Here is a 24,519-nt window from a genome sequence, read left to right on the forward strand (position 1 = left end):
TCATTCTTGAGTGGAAGTAAAGATAGTGTGTTGTTAAGTAAAAGTAAATTATACAAACATTTACATGCATGTTTGGTCTGATTATCTGCAATTTTGTGATTATTCTGATCTGTTATTTTCTAATGGCGATACTTGAATGAAGTGAATTTAAATCACACTACTTTGGCCCTGATGGCGCATACCATGTGCAGAGTAACTTACAGGAGCCCTGAGGGGCAAAAGAGGACATTTTCTTTTGTTTCTGGTGATCCATTTTCCAAGTTGGATTGAAATGTTCTCTCCTGTGTTTATGACTTTTGAACTAGTGGGGGGAAAAAAAGTGTTGCCAGGAAGTTCCTTGATTTATTTCTTCCATCTGTGAAAATGTTGGTGACAAAAGATTGAGGAGAAAAAAATGTTAAATGTTTTTTTTTTTTTTTTATGGGAAAAAAAATTATGTGTTAAATCACATAGGGGGAAATCAGGAGAATTTATTTTGTGATGTTTTATTTCCCGGGGGAATTTTTATTTTTCTTCCATGTGTGCAACCGAGTTAAAGGTTTTGGAAGGAATAAAAAAAAAAAAAGTTGTAGGACTATGTTCTAAAAATAATTAAAATCATTATTTTATTTTTTCCCATTTGGTTCCACAAAAGAAAAAGTCAAACAGTTTCCATAAAAAAATTACACAATAAAATTTCTATTTTCTTTTTTAACTATACAAGGCACTATCAAAAGTAATTGCACCAGAGTTAGCTAGCAGCTAATGTGCTCCTGGTAAACTATAAAACACAGGACAGAGAGTACATGATCTAACACGGCAGCTGCATAAATCACAGAAGCACTTCAAGTGAATGAACCCACAAAGAACAGTTTCTAAAAAATGTATTTATTTCGTAAATAGAACCGCATCTTCATAAACATCAGCTATAAGACAGATTTACAGACAGGAGGAGGAGGAGGAGGGAGGACAGACGGACACATCCACATCCAGAGTCAGTGTCAGCGAACAGAAGAGTGATGGTGGAGGTTTATCAGTCGTCTGGTGCAGAGAGAATAAAAATGATTTCACCGACATGATCTGCAGCCTCGTGTCGCGCTGGCTGAGTCTCAGGACGCCGCTGCAGAGAACTGATCCTTTGACATGAATTTAATTTACTTTAGACTCCCCTTTTAAGCTGATTCGATCAAGGAAACCTTAATTTGATTCAAGTCTGCAAACCGTGGCTGAGCTTTCCAAGAGCATCTCTGCGCTGACGTCACCTCTCAGCATTTCATGTTGTTGTTTTTTTCAGTTTGAAACCCAATTTTCTACAAAGCCTCCTGACGTTGCCTGGAGATTTGCTGCCGATTATTTCATGAATAATGGTCTGGTTGTTTGGTTTAAATGACAGAAAATGGTGAAAAATGTCGGTAAGTGCTCTACAAGGTCGAGATGACGGCCATAAAATTCTTGATTTGTTTACATTCCACAGATACTCAGTTTGCTGTAAGAGAGGAGTGAAGGCACCAGAAAATATTGACATTTAACGAGCTAGAATAAGAGGATTTTTAACTTTTTCTTCCCAAAAACTGACTGAAACTGATTGATGGATTAAACCGTCCGACAATAATAGTTGACAACTCGTCAATGAATCATTTCAGCTCTAGCAAAAAGTTTCTCAGAGCCCAAAGTGACGTCTTCAAATTCTCAGACTTTTCTTTTACCATCATGTATAACAATGACAAGCATCAAATCCTTCGCGCTGGAACCAGCATTTGCTTGAAAAATCACTTAAAAAAAATAGTTCAACAGATTTTTATTTTTGGTCGACTTATTATTCAGCCAATCGCTGCAGCTCTACTTTGCACTTATTCAATCCAGGGCCAATATCTCCAGAAGCAGCAGTGCTTTATCTGTTGACATACTTAAGCAGCTCTTGGTGTTTTTTAATAAGGAATCCAATTAAACTTGGATGGAACATCTGATTGATTGACATGATCTTAATCCATAGTCAAGGCTTGATAAAATATTAAATTGCCATTTCTTTCTCCTTCTTTTTTTTTTTTTACCCCTTTCCAAATGATGTGGCTGAGTAATCTCCTGCTTCTAGAAAGACCCCCGAGGCCTCCGAGCTGCTCTCTTGTGATGAAGCTTCGATGACGTCAGCGCTGTGATACTTTGGAGAATCAGGTGTCGGCTGCTGCTGCTGTATAGTTCAAATCCGTTCCCTGCATGAGCAGCGGTGAAGATATCACTCGAGTGCCCATGTTACATTAGATATGTTTTAAAGAAAATCTGTACCCGGATAGAACCGCAGCATCATGTGCTGTTAGCTGTTGCTCTGAATCCAAATTGACTGCATGAGAATACAGAGGCCCAAAGAAAAACTTTTTTTTTTTCATCATGCAGCTTTTCCCTTTACTTTTCTATCCCTGTGCGCACCTTTTAATATATCATGTCTTCTTTAATTCTGAACACTTTGGGTGTCTGCAGTGAGCACTAGGGGGCATCAGAAGTGCTCCGACACTGCAGGTGTTTCTGCACATGAAGCCTTGTTTGCCTCTGGCGGGGGAGGACTCGTCTTCCGTCCTCGGCCGTCTTCTCTGCTGTCGTGATATAACTCTGCCGGTTCGCAGCTCTGATGCCCCCAAATCCCCGAGACCACCCAGTTTACTGCTGATCCCAGAGAGGACTTTAACTCTCTGCTTTAAATGAGTACTTTCTCTCGGGGAGGATTCTGGCACGTCACACCTTTCAAGGCTGTATGCGTCAGTGCTGGAAACCTTGACTTGTCAAAAGGAAGTGCTGCTCGGTCTGTGAAAACGGGATGCACGATATGGATTTTCACTTCAGCTGATACTGGTTGCTGATAATTACCTGCTTCTCACGGCCGAAAGATGAGATTTCAGATCATTTGTTCCTTTTGTAAAATGCTTTTGTTGTAAAGATGCACAGCACTACATGCTACAGTGTGCAGATGTCGTGTATGTTAAGTCCATGACAGCAATTTGGTTTTTATCATCAGCTATATTTATTGGCTGTGATTTCACCAATACCAATTAACGCCAGATGAAATAAAAAATCCCCAAATCTTTAATGAAAACTGTTTTCTGTGGCTCTGAAGGAGCTCTTCAAAGTAAAAACAAAAAATAACCCTGATGTCACCTGGGATATCTCAGGACTCAGGACGAGACTGGATGACACTGGTGGAGGTGGAAAGATGTTGGCATTTGCCAGGCAGACAAAGGTTGCATGATCCAGTGCTTATGTCTGGATGTATCTTCCTCTGCTGTGTCAAATTTGACCTTTTTTTAAATTAAAGGGGTTTTATTGGTATTTACTATTGCATTTAAAAAAGTGCGGTCAACACTGATGCAGCAGAGGCCGAGATATCCTGAACCTAAGTCCCTCGTTTCGAGCTTCATACTGGATCCTACAGTTACCACAATAACGATCAGCAAGCTCTCTGCCCTGTCACATGCCCTCATCTTTTGAACTCGAGGCCCTTTTTTTTTTTTTTTTTTTTTTTTAAAGACGAATCATCTATAAAATGTAGAAAATCTTAAGCATTACTCAAGATTAGAATCAGACCGAGTCTGGCTTCAATGACGAGCCCGCTGGCCTTTATGGGTAAAAACTGGTGACGTGCCCCTTTTAAACAGCATTTACATGCATTTAGCAAAATCCTGGTACAGATTAAAGGTATCATATGTTTATTCTGGTTGAAAATAAAGTCACATTGTTCAACCAATCAATGTTCTTGATGGCAAACCCTCCTTAGGTTTGACATCAACAATGTTTATCCACCGAGATTGGAAGAACATTTCGCACCACTGAAATCTTCGTGTTTAATCATTATGTCTTTTTCCAGGTGACAGTTAAACAGCTTAAATGAGCTCAAAATGGTTAAAAAGAACTGTTGTTGGATGGAGAGATCTAACTGAGAGGGAGTTTTTAAATGTTCCGTAAAAAACTGACATTCAGGCTCGCAGCTGACAGCTGCAGCGACACCTTTTAGGTCACACAAGAAAAGAGCTTCCACGGAGGTTCAACCTCCCGATAACATGTCTAACATCAAGTCAAATATTTTGGGAAGTTGCTGCATTCAGGCCATCATACACACATATATATATATATTGATATGTAAGAAAAGTTCAACACAAACACAGAAAAAAAAAGTATTGCAATAATAAATAGACACTTTCATTGTCACCTGTATGAACAGAGAGGATACAACAGGCCAAGTACGCATCAAACAGGTAACAGGTACCGTTTAAGAAAATAGAATACTCGACGAGCTGACTGACAAAAACATTATTAACTGATTTTCAGTAGAAACATCTGCGACTCTGAATGTTCCCTGTGTGAGCTGAGGCATGTACGAGTCATTGTCGTGTGGTTGTGGATGTCAAGTTTAAAACGGTTGTCTCTAAAAGTTTCTACATTAAACTTCTGTCAGTCACCTTCAACTGAATTCTCCCACAAATAACAACTGTCAAACCTTTCCTCGTTCCACCGGTTTTTGTTTTTTTTGTTAGTTTTTTTTTTAAGAAGAGGACAAACGCCAAGGGGGAAGAGCTGACCTTTGACCTGCGGCAGCGTGCGGCCGCTGAGGTCATACATCGGCTCACCACGAAGACTGCGTACCAGCCTTCTGTCAAACAACATGGCTGCCATACGAGACAACACAGCAGCACTTCCACACATACACACTTCATCATCAGCATGTGGAGAGAAACACACATGGCGAGAAAAACAGCAAAAAGAATGACTCGGATGATTTTGGTGGTGAGAGACGAGCGATGATTTGAGAGAATGAAAAAATGCGGTATTAATGTGTGAACTGTGCAAACGCTCTGCTTTTCTTTTTATCTTTATAGAAGCTGAAATATATGTATCTGATATATCTATCTCTCTACAGATAGAGACATTCTGCTGTCAGGGTCGACACATCAGTCGTGGTTTGGAAAAGCATCTCGCCATTAAAGCCGTTTTTGTCTCACTGAAATAAAATTGTACTATCTGTTTTAATACCTGATCTGATACTCAGGGAATATTTGTATGCAGCTGAGAGGGGATATTTTACCTTCAAGTCTGTTTGAACAGATGCTATAAAAAAAACTAATATATTCCCTGAGCATCATGGTCTTTAATGCTCAGATGTCTTTGCTAACCAGGCTGAATGAGAAAAGGCATTTAAGGGAACAGGTTTTGTAACAAAGTGACAACGACAACAGGCTCAAACAGCTTCCATCTGCAGTAACCTTCAATCATCTATGAAGAATATAACCTCTTGAAAATGTATGGCTTTTTAAACAGACCCCATCCGGCCTGCTTCAGAGCAACGCACCGCCGAGACAGAGGCCTGAACAGTCAGACGATAGAAGCAGCACAAACATTAATAATAGTCTTCTTAACAATATAAGCTTCTGTACAAACAGGCACAAAAATAAACATCTTCTAATGTCCAGTCGGCATCCTTTGGTCTTTGGTTCCATGATAGAGATGAAATTCTTTGCACAGCATCAAGCGAGAACTGAGGGTTCCAGGGAAACAAGTCTAGGTGTCATCAGAGAGCTACAGGGCTGCGGGTCGTCTAGCTTCTTCCCTTTCCATCTGAGTGAGAAATGAAGGTGCGGCGAGGCGACAGCTTTAAGAGGAAGCTCATGGGAGTTAACATGATGCGCCTTAGCTGCTAGCCAAAACCTCCGAGATGCACTGTTAATCGAGTACGAGTGTGCAGCGCTTCAGTCCTGGTGCTACATGGACGATCCTGGTGTCTACAAGCCACATTAGTCAGGTAACGTCCAAACCAGCTCGGTGAGGCTACGGTCCCGAGGCTGAAACGCTTCGAGCGGCACTGACACCTGACGTTAAGCTAATGTTTGTGGCAAAAAGCTGAGATGGTCAGGAATCTCCATTCTGTGTCTACAGATATGTCAGAACAGTCATTTTTAGGCCAGTTGCAAGAAAAAAAACTAAGTTTGGTAACTGGACTGGAAATGAATAATAAATAGCTGCATGACAGTTCATGTACCTGGGCTGATCTCAGAGGGCAGCACCTGTGAGCCGACACGTCTTCTTCAGCTTTTGCAGGGAATTTAAATAAGATATATTCAGGTAGTTTTGCGGGACTTGCAAACATCCTGTTAGCAGCAGGATTCTGATAGCCGAACGCTGACTTGCTCCATTTCCTTCCATGCTGCAGCTCCTCTGTCAACCTTTCTTCTAAGAATTGATTCATTCGAGGAAGCACATTATGGAAGAATAATTCAGCTTGCTGCAATGAGCCGAGTCCTTTGGTTTCACATAATGCGACAGCTCCCATCTGCGTCCAGCTGAGAATGCACTGACTTTAAACTGAAGTAGGTTTATGAAATGGCGGCAGGGCGGGTGGGGGTGGGATTATGATTCGTGGTGGAGTGGAAGCTCTCCCCCTGCTCTGTGCGTGACAGTCAGTGGCCTCTGGGAGTCAGCAGTGGGTGGCCTCGATGGGTGACAGCGTCAGGATGCTGCGATCGTTGGAGTAGAAGTTCTCCGTGTCGCTCCAAGACCTGAAAACAGGCAGCAGTGACTGAGGGTTAGGAGGCTGACGGAGTGAGTGTGTGTGTGTGTGTGTGTGTGTGTGTGTGTGTTTGGTAGGCTTGGCTGTCACTAGCTAACACACTGTTGTCAAAAGGTTTGTGATTACAATCTACACAACCAGGCTGGAATACGCAGAGTAGAGTGAAGGATGAAAGAGTGAGGAGTTAGTAATGGTGTGATGGTGTTAGTGATGAGTATCACAAGTCTCTCCTGATTACCTCAATTATTCAGGTCTGTCAGTGTCAGCTAATTAAACTTGTTTTAAATGGGGTCCAACGATACCAACATGTAGGGCTTCTGTTTTCTGAATCTGTCTCTGGTTTGTTCTCGGAGGAGACGAGACGAGACTTGAGCTACTCAACGCATGGACAAAAATCAACATGGTCATCACAAAGACAAATTAATCGTGATCAACATCCATCAACATTCATTCTTCATATATCCACTCTCAAGATAACCAGGACTAATAACTGATTTCCCGCAGGTAAAATATATATGCTTAACTTCAACTACTTAAATAATCTTCACTTTTTGAATAGAAAAATAGGCATTCTATCTTCCACAACAATAAACAGTTATGCATATAGTATAAAATCTATGCTATACTATATAACATTATTTAGAGACATGACAGAGGCACCATCCCTTTCTGTCCTTAGCTTAACGATCTGGATCTCCTTTGGAAATGTCCCACAAACACTGATAGCAGCACTAGTGCACGATCTCATCCAATTGTAAACTACTCCAACTAAATGGCCGGTGATTGGGCTGGAAGAGACTAAAACACAAAGAGGATAAATAATGAAAGTCACAGCTCTTAAAGGTCACAACAAACAGTGGACTGCAGCCACACTGACTCACATCAAAGCTGTCAGCGATCAGAGCTTTTGCCTCAGAGCACCAGCAGGGCGGAGCGGAGAGACTGTGGTTCTACAGCCTCAGTTCAAACAGAGCCTTCCTTCTAGCTGCTAGACCTGATGCTCACAAGACTGCACGTGTAAAGACACAAATATGTGTGTACAGTTTTTACATACTGAATACATGAGGCAGACTGCACTGCACCTGTTGAGCTACATATGCAGGCATCTTTTGATTTTTAAATATCAGCTGCTCTACTCTGAACAATTCTCACCACCTTTAAATTCAATTCTGCTCTGCAAGATGAAGACAACCGTTTTAAGACCTGGTGAATGGGAAAACAGGGCCACCCAGGGACTTTAAATAGGCTGATGACTCAAATGGTGGTTTGACTGGAGGCACTCTCTCGTGCTACATCACCAGCTCAGCTGTGTTTCAGGGCTGGGGTCAAACAGAAAACATCTCGATGCTAAAACCATCTTTGCTCCGCGGGTCACGACAGAACAAAGAGGACGTTAGCACCAAAACACTGTCAGGATGAAGCCGGTGGGAACATGAACCCAAGAAAAGAACAGAACAGGCAGATTTCTGACAAGACAAAGCTCACGGGGGACGTTAAAAGCACATGAATAATTAATCCGGAAGGTCGAAACAACATTATGCAGATTTCAGACACAGAAGGACAGGGACACAGAGAGGACAAAAAGACAAGTGCAGGAGGAAGAGTGTGTGAGGGGGCACAAATACATACAGGTTTACATTGTATACAAAGTACCAAAGGCAACAGCAGCCCCCATGCAACAAGACAGAGTCTGGGCATTCTTGTTTTGTAGCCGGTAGTGGACAAGACAGGTGGAATTCTGGGTATACTGTAATATAAACATGTGGAGAAGGTAAACTCCACCCACTTGGAACTCCCCTGATTATAAAACAAGCATGCCCTCGAAGTTTGCCTCTTCTCAGAAGCACATATAAGGCTTCAGGATCCAGTAGAAAAAGGCTTATAGATACAGGAAGTAGCAAAAAACAAACAAACAAACAAACAAAAAAAGACTCTCCAAGACTACATTTCCCAGCAGCCTCTCTGGTTTAGGGTGTGGTCCCCTTGTTCCAAGCAAACAGGAGGGGGAGGAGCAAGGAGTTTCAGACTACAGCTGAGTTTCCATCCAAGGATTATAATTATGAATTTAAATCAGAATGTATAAAACACACAGTATGGTATTTCTGCCACTAGGGGTCCCTCAATAAGAACAAAAGTCATCGGTAGGAGGGATCATGGGGGTTTCTGTTTTTGTAATGTTGAAAAACCACCATGCTGATGTCATTCAGGCAGAAATGTTGAATGACGAGGTAATGGTATGCAGTTTCTCCACTTTTCGCTAAGTCACGCTTGCCGACTTCCTTCCTCACTCAACCTTTACTCCAGTAAAACGTCTTGGATTTCTCTGGGTTTGAACATTGCTGGAAACATTTGGGAAAAGCATTACACTATATACCAAAGATCTAGATCCAACTTTTTTTAAAGCAGACTTGAAGAACAATGTTTTAAAACAAAATAATCTTACAGACTGGTTCAATTTTGTTATGTTTGGATTTTTTTTGATATATGCCTGCTAAATGGTGCACGACCAAGTAGTACTAGGCAAGATGTATATATTATTTTCTTATATGAGACTATATATTGGCTTAGATTTTGGATAGTGTTATATTGATATTAATGATTTCTTTTCCTGCTTTTACAGTAAAGTGTTGTAATTTTCAGATCGTACCAGACTGTTCGACTGGTTCTACTGCTTTCCTTTATCCAACATCATCCACATAACTGTTGATTATTCATCAACTATATTAACAATAGTTCCAACAATAAGTACCAATAGTCATCCCCAAATTATCGTCACAATAGCAATATAAAAGGTAACTAGGCAAACATTTCTTCATATTTGATTTTGCATTTATGGAGGGCTTTTGAGAAGATTGTTAAAATATCCACATATATATTGTGTATCGTGATAGAGCATACTATGTACCATGTACCATGTACCATGGCTCAACTGCATGAATGTCATTTTGGAAATAACAATTAAAAAAAACCCATTGTAATCAGAACATGTAATTGAAATGTTTGGATTAAATGAGTTTGACCTTTGGATGGAAATGCAGCTGCTGTGATTTTGACAACTACATGCAGGTGAATATCTCATTAATTATGAAAAACATCTCTGACTCCTGACATCCATCGCCCTTCACCATTATACAGCTGTGGCCAGCATTAAACAGGCCAAGTCAAGCAGCCAGCTACAGTTGGGCTTCCAATATATAACCGATAAATACTTTATGCGTGTGTGTGTGTGTGTGTGTGGGGTGTGTGTGTGTGTGTATATATATATATATATATATATATATATATATATATATGTGTGTGTGTGTGTGTTGGTAAATATAATAGCTATATGTCCCTTCCAGTCATTAAGCCTGTTATACAAGACTGGGTGGATATATTCCCTCTCCCTTATGGCAGTTTCATAGCATTAAGGCCAAATACGGGTTGAGTCTTACTAGACTTTCATTCGTTCTTTGTGGTTTTATGCTTAATTTTCTAAAACTCACAAGGTAAGGAAGGGGAGGGGAGGGAGAGCAGAAGGTATGAGGAGAGCAGAAGGTATGAGGAGAGCAGAAGATGAGTGGGAAGATAATGAAGAGAAAAGGAGAGGTAAGGTAATATTAAGGGAAAGAGATGAGGAATAAAAACTAATCCTGCACATTCAGGCCAAATTCTATGAATTGATTGTGTATTTACAGTATAAAGCACAACATGGCAGAGCGTTTAACTTATGTTCATTGTTTGTTTATCCCTCTGGGACTACGAATTGGCTACTGTCTGCTCAGTTGGAAGACTCCGATTGGCTGCTTCGTGCCAAGGCCAGAAAACAAATCAATCATTCCCACAAGAAGAAATTCATCTAAATTGAACCATATATTTACTGGTAATCTGACCCTGAAGCAATCAAAATACTTTTCTGTCTTCCAGTGAAATGACCCCGACAACAACTGAAATAGAGTATTTCATGGTGCATATCTCACCCACTGCTATCTGAATAATAATGAAAGAAAGAAATATTAAATGCAGGACTCATTCTGTGTATGGCTGAATCAAAGCTTAAAAGGATCAGAGGATGCCTACGATGTTAGTTATTTAAACTCAGGCCTGGCAGAATATGTGTTGTTATAGCCAGTCACAATTTTATGTCTCCAATATGAGACTACTCGCAAGACGGCTATGCCCTCCAGGCCTGACTGACTGGGACGACCCGGTCCTTGACTCCATCACAGAGAGTCTGCAGGTTGCTGTCCAGAGGGGCTGATGGGAGGGTGGGGATCAATAGTGCATCCCTTATTTTGACCTGCATGCAGTCATTACCTTCACAAACATACACACAGTCATGAATGAACAAACATGCGTGCCCACGCCACCCAACTCTGTTCAAGGCCCACTGCAGAAGACTACAAGAATGATACATCTTCATTACTGACGTAATCAATACAAAAAGTCCCATAATGTTTTGGGGAGTATTGATTGCTCAGCAGAACGAGCTGATCAGGTCAATTAATCAATGACCCCTCGGAGTCACTGGCATGCAGGACAAAAAGACACAATAACACTGAAACTGCAGAATGGGCAGCCCAGCAAACTGTCAACTCAGCTTCCTCATCTCTAAAGCTGCACTTGGCAAAGTTTTGCAAGAAAGAAAAATCCAAGTTGTAGATGTTACATCATCCTTCATCACAAAGTGGAGATGCAGCAGAGAGGACTTTTTATCTGCACTTACTGAGAGCTCACTTTGTGACATCATGTTTCATTATTTACACCTCTCTCTGTCACTTAGGGCCACCAAAATGCAAAAATCAAGTACAGCTTGAAAGTTAAGTCGCCATAACCCATCACTTATGAAGCACTTTCACATCTCTCCAATCATAGGTTAATGCCAGAGATGTGCAAATCTGGTGTTTGGTTGATATATAACTCAAACAGCTTACCATTGTCTCCCCTCAACTCAAGTGGAGAAGCCCTCTAATGAAAGACCTCCTGCCCAATATAGGAGTCGACCTAAAGCTAGTAAGTCAACTTAATAACTAACATATGGACATCTGTTAAAGTGCATTACAGATTAGGCAATTTTTCTTGAAAACTGGCAAATCAGCCTAACTCCTCCTACGACACCAACCTTTGATTTTAAGGGAGTATTTAACAGAAACAGGGACAGAGAGAATAACAGATCGCAGCATAGATGATTAGGACATAGACACATGGGTTAATGGACAGACCCCTGTAATGTAGAGGCTAGAGAAGACAGGTCACATAGAGTAATATTGAGACCTGTTAGATGCCTGTATATAGCAACGGGTTTTCATTGTAAGGGCCATGAAGAGACAGTTCACCCCGGAAAAATAAAAAACAACATATTTTTCCTTTCCCGTTATCTGTAGTGTTATTCATTAACTAGAGTTAAGAGTCGGTATGAGTTGCAAAGTTTTGGAAATATCAGCCGTAGGTCTTCTCTCGAATATATTGCAACTCGGCTTGTGAAGCTTAAAGCACCAAACGTCCTTTCGGTGAGCAGTTTCATGGAGGAACTATTTTGTTTCTGCTGAACCACAATGACTAATCACCGTATCACAATGCAGAAGGAAGAAAGCATCTACACGTTTGTGCTCATGACAGCACGTGATGTAAACAATAATTGCATCCAACAATAGCTAGCTCAGTTAGCTAGCCTCTCATCCATGAGAAGATGCATGTTTCCATTTGCGCAGTGATAAAGTAGATTAAAAAAAAGTTCCTACATGAAACCGCTCACTCAAGGTCTGTGGATTATTCGAGTAACCAGGTCATGAATTCTGAAAAGAGACACTGACTTATAAATAAATAAATAAATAAATATTTTTGCACTTAAGCACTACACAATAAGCCAAGTGCCATCTTTTTCCATTTCATTCAAGAGAAAACAGACATTTCTGCAAAACTCAGCAACTCGCATTAAAAATAAATCTAGATGATAAATAGCCCTACAAAAGTGAACTGCCCTTTAATGCCCATTAATAAAAATGCTGGAATCAAATATTTTGCCTGACTAACATCTATCTGCATGCTACAGTATCTAGAGGGCATGGCCATCATAATCTTCAGTCATTGGTCTCTGTGATTTTGGTTCCAAGGTGTACTGATATATTTCTGATAGCACACTACGGTGGCTGTAAGATTAAGATCACCTTTCTGCCTGGTTAATCATTATGTTCAGACTCTTCCAACATACACTCTGACGGGAATAAACTCAACAGTCTATGAGTGCAGATCTCCTCGTTCAGCTGTTGTCCCAAAGTTAAACCGCACACTGAAACTAGTTTCTTTGACTGTTCGGGACCTTGCTCCCCTACAACTGTGTGCCGACAGATCAGAACAAGACAGACTTGCATTCGGGTTATAGCCATGTTAAGGCCTAAAACAGTCAGGACTGCAGCCCAACATTTTTGAAACCAAGAGGGGCAGAGGATTCATCAGGTTTCATAAATATAGTTTCTTGCCGTTGTCGTCCTCCCCACCTGTTGCTGCGGCTGGATGAGTGGCAATGGTTGGTGCTGGCCTGGCACTGCCCGGTTATTTGCTCCAGGAGGCGGGCCAGGCGGGAACAGCCGCTCTGCCCATGTTGGTAGCAGCACAGGGACTCCACACAGCTGAGGGCCTGCGCCTGGGGGGCTGATAGAGACTGAAGGGAGGGTAGAGTGGGAGTGAAGTGAAGGAAAGAGTGAAATAAAATGTTGGAGAGTGGTATTGACAGGGTAAGAGAAATCACAGATAAGTTGGGGGAAGAGACGAAGAAAGAAAAAGAGGGAAATAGAAAGTGAGAGGAGAAAAGAGAAGAAATTAATACCAACACAAAACAGTTTTACTGTCACATATCGACAGGATGACAGACGACTGGGGGATGACATATTGCAGGCTGTCAAAGGAACAATGATGTACAGGGAAAAACATTTGACACATGCTACACAAAAGGGCTGACATTTTGCAAATAATACATAAATCATCAAAAAGGTAAACAATTCTTTTTAAAAAAAACAAATGAAAAAAGCTCAACATTTTAAAAGAAATGTATTTGCAGTATATTTTGCGGTAAAGCAGATTAAGTCTGTCCTTATTTGTAAATTAAATCCGATCGAAAGGTTGGACTGAACGTTTCCAAAGAAGTTAAACCTGAGACCAATGAATCTTTTTCAAATACCAACTTCAACTGTTTTCTAATGATCCAGCCTCTTTCTGTTTTGACAGAAGCACTGAAAGCTCCAGAGCTATAACATGAATGTGCATGACAAAAAACAACAGATTTAGATCTTTTTCCTTTTATAAAAATGTGAAAAGTTTAGTAAAAGTAATCTCTCACTGCCTAATTAATAAGAATGAAAAAATGAAAAAAACATTTCCATCTGCCAGTGATGCATTGGTTGATACAACTGAACAAAGCTGCTGCCTAGAAACCTGCAGGATCAGGTGGTTCTGTTAACCTGAGTCAGCACCAGAGAGACAGCGACAGTGTGTGATGGTAAAGTGAAGAGCAGAGAGACCAAGAGCAAACAGAGAGAAGGTGTGAGGTTACACTTCTTTAGTTTGCCACCTGAGCATCCCTTCTACTGTATGGGCCCACTTCAATGGCCCACCTGATTCTTCCATAAATCTGCTTTCATTAAAAAAAAAAATATATACTTCATGCCATTACCGATTACAGGCATCAACTGTGTAATGTCTCTTGAGATTAAAAATCTAACTTTGGGGTATGGCAGCTTTCTGAAAATGTAAAGTTTTTGTAGTCAAGTAAACACCAACATAATCTACTTTTGTTGATGATGGCTCCAGTGATGTAGCCCAAAATAGCCATATTATATGTAGCTGAAAGTGTGACCCATGTATCCCACAGTGCTTTGGATTGAGATTTTGCAGTTTTTTCATTTCTCTGCAGCAGAAATTGAATACACTGTTGGCATAAAACCAAACTTCTGCTTCTTGGCTGGCAACAGCAAAACACAGATGGGACAAACTGAATATGATTTATTCCGGTAGTGTCAGGTGTCCCTGGATAATAAATGCAGAGTTGTGCGCTTCCTCTATCAGATAATACGGCTATTTCCTCTTGAAAAGGGGTTGTTCTTGTTACTGTGGCTATAGTCACCCTCTCTGTAGCAGAGAAAAGTTGAGGTTGGAGAATGTTAATATTCCAAACTGCGGTTAAAGCAGTGACAGCAGCCAAGCCACAGCTGTAGCCATGGATGGTATGAGTCCTCAACTAGTGTTTATCTGTTGGTGAGGTGTCTTTGGTGCACCTATCGTGGTATGACCATTTGGATGAAAAAAGCTGTCAGCTTTTTATTGACTCCAAGATGACTGATATACCTGTATTAATCTACCAGTAACGACTGGTATCAATCTGTAAAGCAGCAATCATTCATCACAGAGCTTGTTAATCACAAGCAAAAGAGAGCAGATTTGAGATATTGCAGTTTTTAGTAGCAGCCAAGTTACAATAAAATGTGTTCTCTACTTCAACAGAAGTGTCCATTTCACCTTTTGCACTGTTCCTGAGGAACTGTGTGGTGCACATATTTTGTTAAGTTCTGGAGAAGCGGCAGCAATACGCTGCCCGGAGTAAAACCAGGTCAAACCTTATGATTTATTGTTCTCTTGTAAACTGTGGTTTTCCGAGAAAATACTGCCTGAATTGAAGGTTTTGTCATAAAATGACCAAGGCCTCAGTGACAGCTATATGGGTGACATCATCCCCTGACCGACTTACTATATTAGAGTTCAGCTGAAGTTCATATTCGCTGTTCTTTTATTGAGCACATCACGAGGGTTACACAACTGAAACAGCAGAGGGTCTTAAGCAAGACACAATGATCTTATCTTTATAGTCAGAAAGCCCACTCTGTATGTGGAGAAACAAAACTTAAACTCTTAAATTAAACAACAAAAGAACTTAAAAATCACCAAAAAGATTAGATAAAATGATAAATACTCAAAAGCAAACAATGACATATTTTTCAGGCTTCAAAATGAAGTACTATTTTTGAGTACGGTGGGGTTAGATGGTTGAATAAAAATATAGCAAAAGACAGTGAAGTCAGCATGCCAACAGCATTCTCTCGCTCTAAAAACCAGAACCCAGATCGGATCAATAACAGTGAATTGAGACAGGAATAGGTGGGGATGGGGACAATCATGGTTGGTAAAGGAGGACAAGGCCACTCATATCAATGTAGGGAGGATGAATTTTTTTGTGGAAGGGATGGAATGGATGGAGTTACGGAAGGGACGGGGTCATTCATATAAGAGCGCGGCCAGCAAAGAGACGTACACGAATAGCTCTTTCACAAATGAAATAAAAGGGCAGTGCAGCTTTGGCATTCAGTCATGGGTGAATGACCAATGGTGCAGGTATTCTTAACCAAACATAAGGTGGTTTACTGCAAATGTTAGGGAGTACAGGGTTGACTGGTCCATAATGCTCGGGCAGTGACAGTACGAAGGGGACAATGGGAGTGAAGTATGGTACTACCTAGGGGAGCAGGGGTCTGGGCCGGGGGGCAGCAGGGGGAGGATAAGCAGCTAGCAGGTGCCAATTGTCCTCCCCTGGGCTCCGCTGGGCTTTAACAGGGTCATATTCTGGGCCGACTGAACCCTCACCCTCTTCCATCTGGAGGACACAAGATGCTTACAGTGAAACCACTGGCTAGTCAAACAGGTAGTAGGTAGTGGCTGGTAAGTCAGACATCAACATAACAGTAGCAACATAACCAGTAAAGCCAGCCTGTTTACTAACCAATCGCACCGCAAAAAAATATCCGCTGGAGTCATTTTGTCACTAAGTCTTTAAATTCTTGAAAATACAAAGTGAGATGACTCAGCTTCACTTTTCCACCATTTGGGCAATTTTCTGAAAAGGCACTAGACGGGGTGGACTGATACAGATTATTAGAAATCAAGGAGACTAATAAGCAATATTTGGAACTGCTATGTGTTTGCAGTAAAAATAAGAATTTTGCGTCAAAGTGTCAAACCAGTGCTGGAATGTAATTAAATACAATTTACTCAAGTACTATACTTACATGTAAGTACAATTTTGAGGTACTTTCCATTCATCAAATTTGCATTTACTCCACTGCATTAGTTACTTTCAGAGATTATTAATACTTTATCATTGTTTGATGTCAGAGGCAAACTGAATGAATTCAATGTGCAATCTGACCAAGAAAAACAAATAACAAAAAAACATAGCCAGATTCTGATAATTAGTAAAATTCTGAACCAGCCACACCAAGACAATAATTTCTTGATCGCCAGGAGAGCATCAAAAATAATATTTGATTACAATAAAATATAATTTTTGAGGTGGTCTTTCTTCGCGTGAGTTCTGAAATCATCTCAAAGTATTGGAATTTTTAATATTTGGTTTTGTAAATCCATAGACTCAATACAAGACTAAGACTGCAGTTGATATTTTTTTTCAGTGTTGCTTATTTACCAACCAGCAGAATCATCAGTCAGTTAATAAGCAAGCAGTCAGTCAGTCAGCAAGTCAGTCAAGGCAGTAAAATACATTTCTGACTCTCACCCTACAGTGTGCTCTAATACATGTCTACATACAGTACAGATAGACCAAATAAATGCTGGTCTCTTTTTAGAGCCCCTTCACAAGTGACCTCACCAACAAACTTCAACATCCGCAGCTGCCTCCTGCTTTTTCAAACAAGACACCAACCTGGGTCTAATTCCCCCGCAACAGATCTGAACCTCATTTTGATAGGGACTGGGAGCTAAACATATTTCACTGCTTGAGAAGAGGTTCTTCAGGAAAGTTGATTGGAGTGATGAGGTCACTGCAGAATGGCTTTGATTTTTCACAAAAGCAAAGACAATTCAACACACTGGTGAGAAGACCAGCAAGCTGAGGAAAGAGCTGTAAAACTGAACAAGAAATTAGCAAAAAGAAGCTGCAGGCACAAGAAAGATGTCTTGAGGGAAATGATCCTTCTAAAGCAGATAAGCGCAAATCTATTAGTATCCAACCCAATTAACCTGCTGCTGAATCTATCAGAGCTACAGAGTAGGCAAACAACGAAAACCCTGGAAAACCCCCTGGGTACTTTTGTGATTACTTCCCTCTAATCTAATTAGGAAAAAAAAAGGCTCAGAGAAATACTGGAAATCTTTCAGCGCAACTGAATAAACTGCACATGAACATAGGCTTTGATTTTGAGACCGAGTAAGAGCATCTGGTGTAGTTCTACCGATTCAACAAACAAATTACTCAAGCTGAGGAAATAGGATCCGTTTTGCATAATGTGCTTTGTACCCTCTCTTGTCATTATGCACAGCTCTTATGATCAGTCAGTCTACAGTTTGTTTCTGCTCATTGAGTTTGTGGGATGGGACCGGCATCACTTATATTGTTAGTGACTTGGGATGTACACTCAGTTACCACTTTTTTTTGGAAACACTTAGCTAGAACTAGTGCTCTTATTCATACCTATTAGAGCTGTAATGATACACCAAACTCACGATTCAGTTTGTATCACGATTTTTGACCCATGGCTTTACACAAACCTTGGTTTTTTGTAATTAAACATTTTATTTTTATAACATTTCAATAACTTCTGTAAATGATACTCATCTGATAGTATCAGAGGCACAGTGCTGGCAAACTGAACCAGTGTAAATGGATGAGCCAGCTGCATGTATGGAGGGCGTGTCTATCGGATGGTCTGTTTACTGCACAGGTCCCTGACTCAACTTAATAAAAAGAAATGTCCCACAAAGCAACGTTATAGAACCAAACTAAGGTAACATAGTAACTGTAACTCTCTTTGGCAACGAGGAAAAAAATACCGCAGCTGTACCTGGACAAGCGACCGTCCTCCCGCAAGGCCTACAGACTCCTCTTCACATTTCTGCCCAAGTGTTTATGATGAAAGAAAAATCTCAGCGACGTTCAGCCCTCCTGACCGAGACGTCAGTGAACTTTCCCCCAGAAAATAGCATCCGTCCTCGCGAGTGACAAAGTCAGACAGCGACCTGCTTACTGATGGCGATTATGTAATTATGTAATTTAGAAAAACGTAACTTCGTCACATCCAGGATGTTTGGTGGATCAGGATCTCAATCACGACACACTATAACAGCATTCATATGATTATAAGTTATCCGCGGATTTAGATTGACAGGAGGACACCGGGGAATCACCTTGAAAACACACACATGTGTACCGTCACATCTCTTTATGAGCCACAGCGCCGGCTTTCTGTGTGAATTACTCAGCGGTTCGTCTATACTCCAGCGGTGCTTTGCGATGTGTGAATGACCAACGGCGGAGAATTAGTGAACCACCGCTGTGGTGTTAATGCGGCGTCTCTGTCTGAAAGGGGCTACTTCTCTACTTATTATAGCTGGATCTGGATTGGAAGTTGTGTCGTGATTCTGCCTTCTCACACCGCGAGACGAGTTCGTGGATCTGAGTGTCGCGATTTCAGTTTCGATACGTGTATCGTCACAGCACTAATACCTATGTATCTAATGTTCCATTTTAGATGACATTGAGTTGTTGGGCGACAATATACTCGAAACACCTCCCAGTGTAATGCAGCACAGTTCAAGATCACCACAAACCTCAGCCTCCAAAAAGACCTTTATGTCCAGTCAACATCTTTCAGAAATCTCTGTGGATGTTGGATTTACAGGAGAACTGCTGTATTAGATTTCATTAGTTTTAGCAACATGTAGATATTGGCAGCTAAGCATAATGTAAATAAGTATGAACATAAAATATAGGCTGTTATTTTTAGCATTTACTAGAAGTGCTACATCATGAGATTTAACATGCTGTTTCCTTAAACAATGACGATATGCATGCAGAAATTATTCTTGAAAAGACACCAAAAATCTAGTGTCACAACTAAGAGTTTTTTTCATTATCACTTAATCTGCCTTTCATTTTATCAATTAAATGTTTGGTCTATAAAATGTCAGAAGAAAGTGAAAATTGCCTATCATTATATCCCTGAGCCCAATGCCCATAGATACCAACTTACTTTTTATAAGTCAAAGTAAAGCATCAAATCAGGATTCGTAAATCTGATCATATTTAAATCATTATTTGGTCATCATTATACTTGCTTTGCAAATTCTGTATCTCCTAAGTGATTAGTTGACTAATCGTTGCACCTCTTAACCATACACAAAATAAGGATGAAATAATTCCCATGATATCAAACTACATGTTTAAGTTATATTGACATTTACATTTAGGGCATTTATTTTTATCACATATCATATATATCATACTGATTATTTGGTTGGTAGTCTTAATGGTATTTTACAGTTTGTCATTTCCTGGAAAATTATATATAATGTTGACAACTCATTCTACATTCAGAGTTGTGTACTAATTTTGCGTCCTATTAAGTGCTTTCCAGAATTCGAATGATTTAGCCTGAGTGCGAATGTTTCTGGGAGATGGGCCTCACTGATTACTGTACAAAAACACCACTTTATAACTTATTTTGAGTCAAACTGGATCTAATCTTATAGATTAAATTTACCTGTTTTTGCCTTCGATGATTTACGGAGTTAACTAGTGGACTAGACAAGCTTTAACTTGTTGCTTAAGTTAACTCTAACTGCTGGTAATTGTATATGCCATTGGCTAGTTAGCTTGGTTTGTTGTACAGATATAAAGACCCATTAGTGCAATTGGCTATTGTAAACACTAATCAATCAGCGACAAGATCCAATCTAACTGCCTTTTTTTATAAGAAAAACGTAATTATGCGGGAACAATTAGCAGTCTGATAGCTATTTCATGGGAACTTTAACAACTTTTCTTCTGTTCACTAGTCCAGACAGAGCTACCCAAGATAAATAATTATTTATGTCCTTTGGTCTTCCTGGAGAGCTCACACTATTGTTAGGATTTCCCTCGCAGGCAATTAAAAGTGATCTGCTATGATAACACACGATCTTCAAGTCATCAGTAACAAAGTCTGTCATGCATCTGAGTGGACAGCATCATGCTGCTGTACAAGGCAGCCCAAAACAGTCCAAGAGTCTGTCATGCAGCTGTGGTGTCGGTCTTGTTCTGTGGGTCTGTTAAAACCATGCAGGAGTACAACTCTGAGGTAAGGAAGTTGTCTCAAGTTGTGAATCCAGTGTGAGGGTGTTTGGCTGGACCTATGTCAAAAGGATAGACCATGCTAAAAGTAGAAGGGGTGGTTTGATGGGCTGCACCATGCAACTGTGTGATGTGTCATTTTAACATGAGCGTGGCATGCCAGACTGTGGTTGTAGGACCACTAGCTGATCTCAGGAGGCGGATCTGACCAGGTGCTATGATTCAGGTCTACACAGTCAGAACGGTGCCTCATAAATAATGACTTAGGACTGCAGATAGGCTCCCTATATGATAATGTTGCTATGAGATTATGTGCTGAGGAGGAATACAAATGAATTCATTGAGGATACCCAGGTGACTTCACATTCATTCATTCGCTCATCTGTAAGTTCATGCAGTGGGGAAGTGATGACAGTACCATGCTGTAACAGGCAGGAGGGGTGGAGGTCTCAGAACACATTAAGTCAGCCTCTCGCTAAACTGCAACACATGCAGCGACTGAAATGGTTGATATCATATTATTTTGCTTGACAATATGTTTAAATTTCCCCTTTCCCAATCGCAGAGAATGCTGATTGGCTAGTCCAGGGCATGCAGTCACAGACACAACACAAGAGAAACTGCTCCAACAATAACAGCACACATCTCTGCTCTCAGTGTACTGCCAGTGTTAGGACCAGGCCTCAGCTTGACTAAATAATGTCCAGACCTGGGAGAACGAACATCTCAGTATTATATGTATGATCATAAACAAGAGCACTTGTTTCAAGAAGCAATATTTCTGTTTTTTTAGAGGCTGTCCAAACTAGATTTCATCCCAGCAACGTAACTTATGCATCTGTTATCTATAATTAAGCGTACATAAGCAAGTGGTAGCTCAGTCAGTGTCAGTGAGTGTCTCTAGCTATAAATGTGAACATGCAATGAAAGAAACAAGACTGATTATCATCCATTTTGACCTCATATAACTTCAGCGAGTGACTGATTTAAAAGCAATTTAAGACTTTTGCAAAATGTTGGAATTTATATCTGTATCCTGAGAAAGAGGTTAGAAATTATACAGGAGAAAGAAAATCAGGACCTGTGGTGGTTCATAAAAATATGACAGTATTTGATATTTTCTAAACACATAGAAGTAAAACTAAATTTAGAAGGAGCAGCATTAATGCAGGGAAAGAGAAACCGCCAGTATGGAAGGCTTACTATTCCCAAATAAACAGATGCATCCCAAAAACTGTAGAAATATTGCTTTTGAAAACAGCACTCCTGGGATACTTATTCTATTTGAATTGATTTTAAATGTATTTTGAGCCCAGGGCTGAACCAGTATCAACTCCTCTACCTAATTTTGCCCAGCTGGCTCTTGGCTCTGGACAGAGGCTGCAGAGCGATGAAGTCATCACCTATTGCCACACGGTTGGAATACATCTACACCAGAAGAACACAGAGAGGATAGGAGGAAGAACACACACAGAGGTTAGATATCAAGCTTTCATACAAACACTCATTTAAACACATAGTTCATACTGGACCCACTTTCAGAACAACACATACATACTGACAAAGACAAAACGGGGCAAAGGTTAGAGCAGAAAGAAAACAAACACCACATAGGATTGGAGAAAGCAGTTCCTTTTTTTCTGTAAAAACAAGAGAAGAGTTTTGAAAGGAGTGACGTATAAACATGAACAGTCTCCAGCTGGATGAATCAATACAGTAACAGCAGAACACTGCTGAGAGGTGACCATGCACACTGTGTGTTTGTGTATGTGTGTGGGATCAAAAGAGGTCATGCGGTGTGTGTATGTGCAACTGAACACCATGCTGTCCCTGCAAAGAAGTGGGTAACTCAGGACCACATAGGCTGAGAAAATAATTAACTATTTAAACAACGTGGCACACAGAACATTTTCTCTCCCTGTCTAGAATTTGAGTTACTGTGACATTCTAGTTTGTTTTCTCCCTCCAGGCTCTTGTCACATTTCAGGAAATATAATTTCCGTTTTGTGATACAAGTAGGATTAAGTAATAAATCTAATGCTGCATTCAGACAGGAGGTGGAGGTACCATAAAGCATCGTGATATGGCAAGACTCCTGTGAGGAGTAGATGGCTACTCATAGCCAAATATTCACTCAATAAGCGATTGTGCTCCTCTGCTCTTTTCTCAATCCATGTAAATCTGATAAAAGCTCAATCACAAACAGCCGTGAAAAACTGCGGTGACTGTACACTGTGACTTGAAGTCAGGCCAGCAGGGTGCAGTTGAAACCCTTGGGAACCTCTGAGAGGCTGTACTTCATACAAAAAAAATTTTTTAATCCGCGTTAAACAAATGGCTCAACTTCTGTACCAACGTTCCCATCAAAAAAACCTGTAGAGGTCTTCTCTCCCTTCCTCCCATGTTACCTGACTCTTCTGTGTGCTGGTGGGCAGCAGGTGTCTATAGAAGACCTTCTTCACCACATCAGGAAAGAGGCAAGTTATGACGATAATGATGATGGCAAACCAGGCCGATCCGCTGGACAGCAGCTGCACGAATACAAAGTACATATCCTGGGTGTGGAGGAATGGCCTGGAGGAAATGGAATGGACACAATGGTTATATAGTACAGAAGAAAAGGGAAATAATACAATTCTTATGGTTTTCATCAGTAATGGAAAGGATCAACAAGTTGGTTTGTCAAAAAATTACATAATGACAAAATGATATCTGATTAAATATCAGAAAACTGACTGAGATAAATAACCTTGTGCTGGAACACAACTGAACCAAATAGGTGCGAGCCAGGCTCAGCCATCTTCACTGTAAATTCAGGTTGAACTTCCAGATGGAGTCATGCTCTTTGAATGACTTGATTATTCCTTGGAAGCACATCATTTAATAATCTGTGCAGATGTTAGACCACAATTAAGGTCCAGTTTTATTAGGGTGACTTCTACCAGCCTGTGACTGAACGGGACTGGGTAACAATTGATCTGATCAATCCAACACACTCCCAGATAATCAAAGCTGATTCTCACAAAGACTAAGTGATTTGTCTGCCAAGTGACAGGACTGTTAAATCTGGTGTAAATCAGGCTATTCCATCCCAAAGCTCAGCATCGGGCCGATTTAAACCTCTCAGTGTTCAGAAAGGATATAATGTATTTAATATTTAGATCCCCTTTAGCCACCCCCTTCTCCTGCTATTCTTCCTGGTGTACACATTTGGGGGAAAATATTAATGAAATAAATAAAATAAACAATACTTTTGAAAAAGAAAAACAAGAACTTCAATATCAAATCTCATGTTTGAAATGTAATATATAGAGTATAATACGCAGAATATGACATATTTTGCTCCATTAATCCTTAAATGCAAAAATAGTAATATATTGTGTGTGACCCAATACATTTTCTAGACATTTTAAGTTTTATGCAACATGCAGACAAAATAACTCATAAAAACTTGGGGGTTTGTCCAAGATCCAATTGCATTTCTAGACTAGTACGATGAGAAGGAACAATATAAATGTGATGATTTAACAGTTCAAGTTTCACTTTGTTTTACTTTTGCAAGAGTGTTTAGCCACTGCAATTCAATCTCTCTTTAAACCTGCTGCATGAGTATATGTGAGTAAGTATTCTTTCTCCAATGTCGAATATTAGGTGTTATGTTACGCCTTGACATTAGATTGAGAAGATTAAGACCACAGCAAAGCATTTTCTTTCAGTGTGAAAGAAGGCTCCTGTACAGAAACTGAGACGAACATGTACTTTGTAAAAACCTCTTCTTACCAGATGATGCCTCCATAGAAGAGAGAGAAAATGAAGTAGAAGGCAATCGAACCCCACGTCACAAAATGGTTCATCCACGTCCAGAAATGAGTCTCTAAAGCAAGCTATCATTACACACACACAT

At 40.3% G+C, this 24,519-nt stretch overlaps 1 protein-coding gene across 6 annotated transcripts in view; it reads right to left on the reverse strand.

Moving 5' to 3' along the window:
- Positions 1-851: 851 nt before the first annotated feature.
- Positions 852-24,519, reverse strand: part of atp11b (ATPase phospholipid transporting 11B) — a 58,798-nt gene continuing 35,130 nt past the window's right edge. For 2 of the 6 annotated variants that reach the window (XM_030434608.1, XM_030434606.1), the window contains 3 exons: positions 24,396-24,499; positions 23,024-23,189; positions 6,485-13,166 (listed from right to left, as the gene is read on the reverse strand). In XM_030434608.1, coding sequence (XP_030290468.1) covers positions 12,909-13,166; positions 23,024-23,189; positions 24,396-24,499 — 528 coding nt within the window. In that variant the 3' untranslated portion in view covers positions 6,485-12,908. Of the gene's footprint in view, positions 13,167-16,007; positions 16,146-21,957; positions 22,044-23,023; positions 23,190-24,395; positions 24,500-24,519 lie in introns of all 6 variants that reach the window. The other 4 variants (XR_003986062.1, XR_003986063.1, XM_030434607.1 and 1 more) reach the window with 4 other exon arrangements.

This window comes from Sparus aurata, chromosome 11 (genome assembly GCF_900880675.1).
Source record: "Sparus aurata chromosome 11, fSpaAur1.1, whole genome shotgun sequence".
Classification (NCBI taxonomy): Eukaryota; Metazoa; Chordata; class Actinopteri; order Spariformes; family Sparidae; genus Sparus; species Sparus aurata.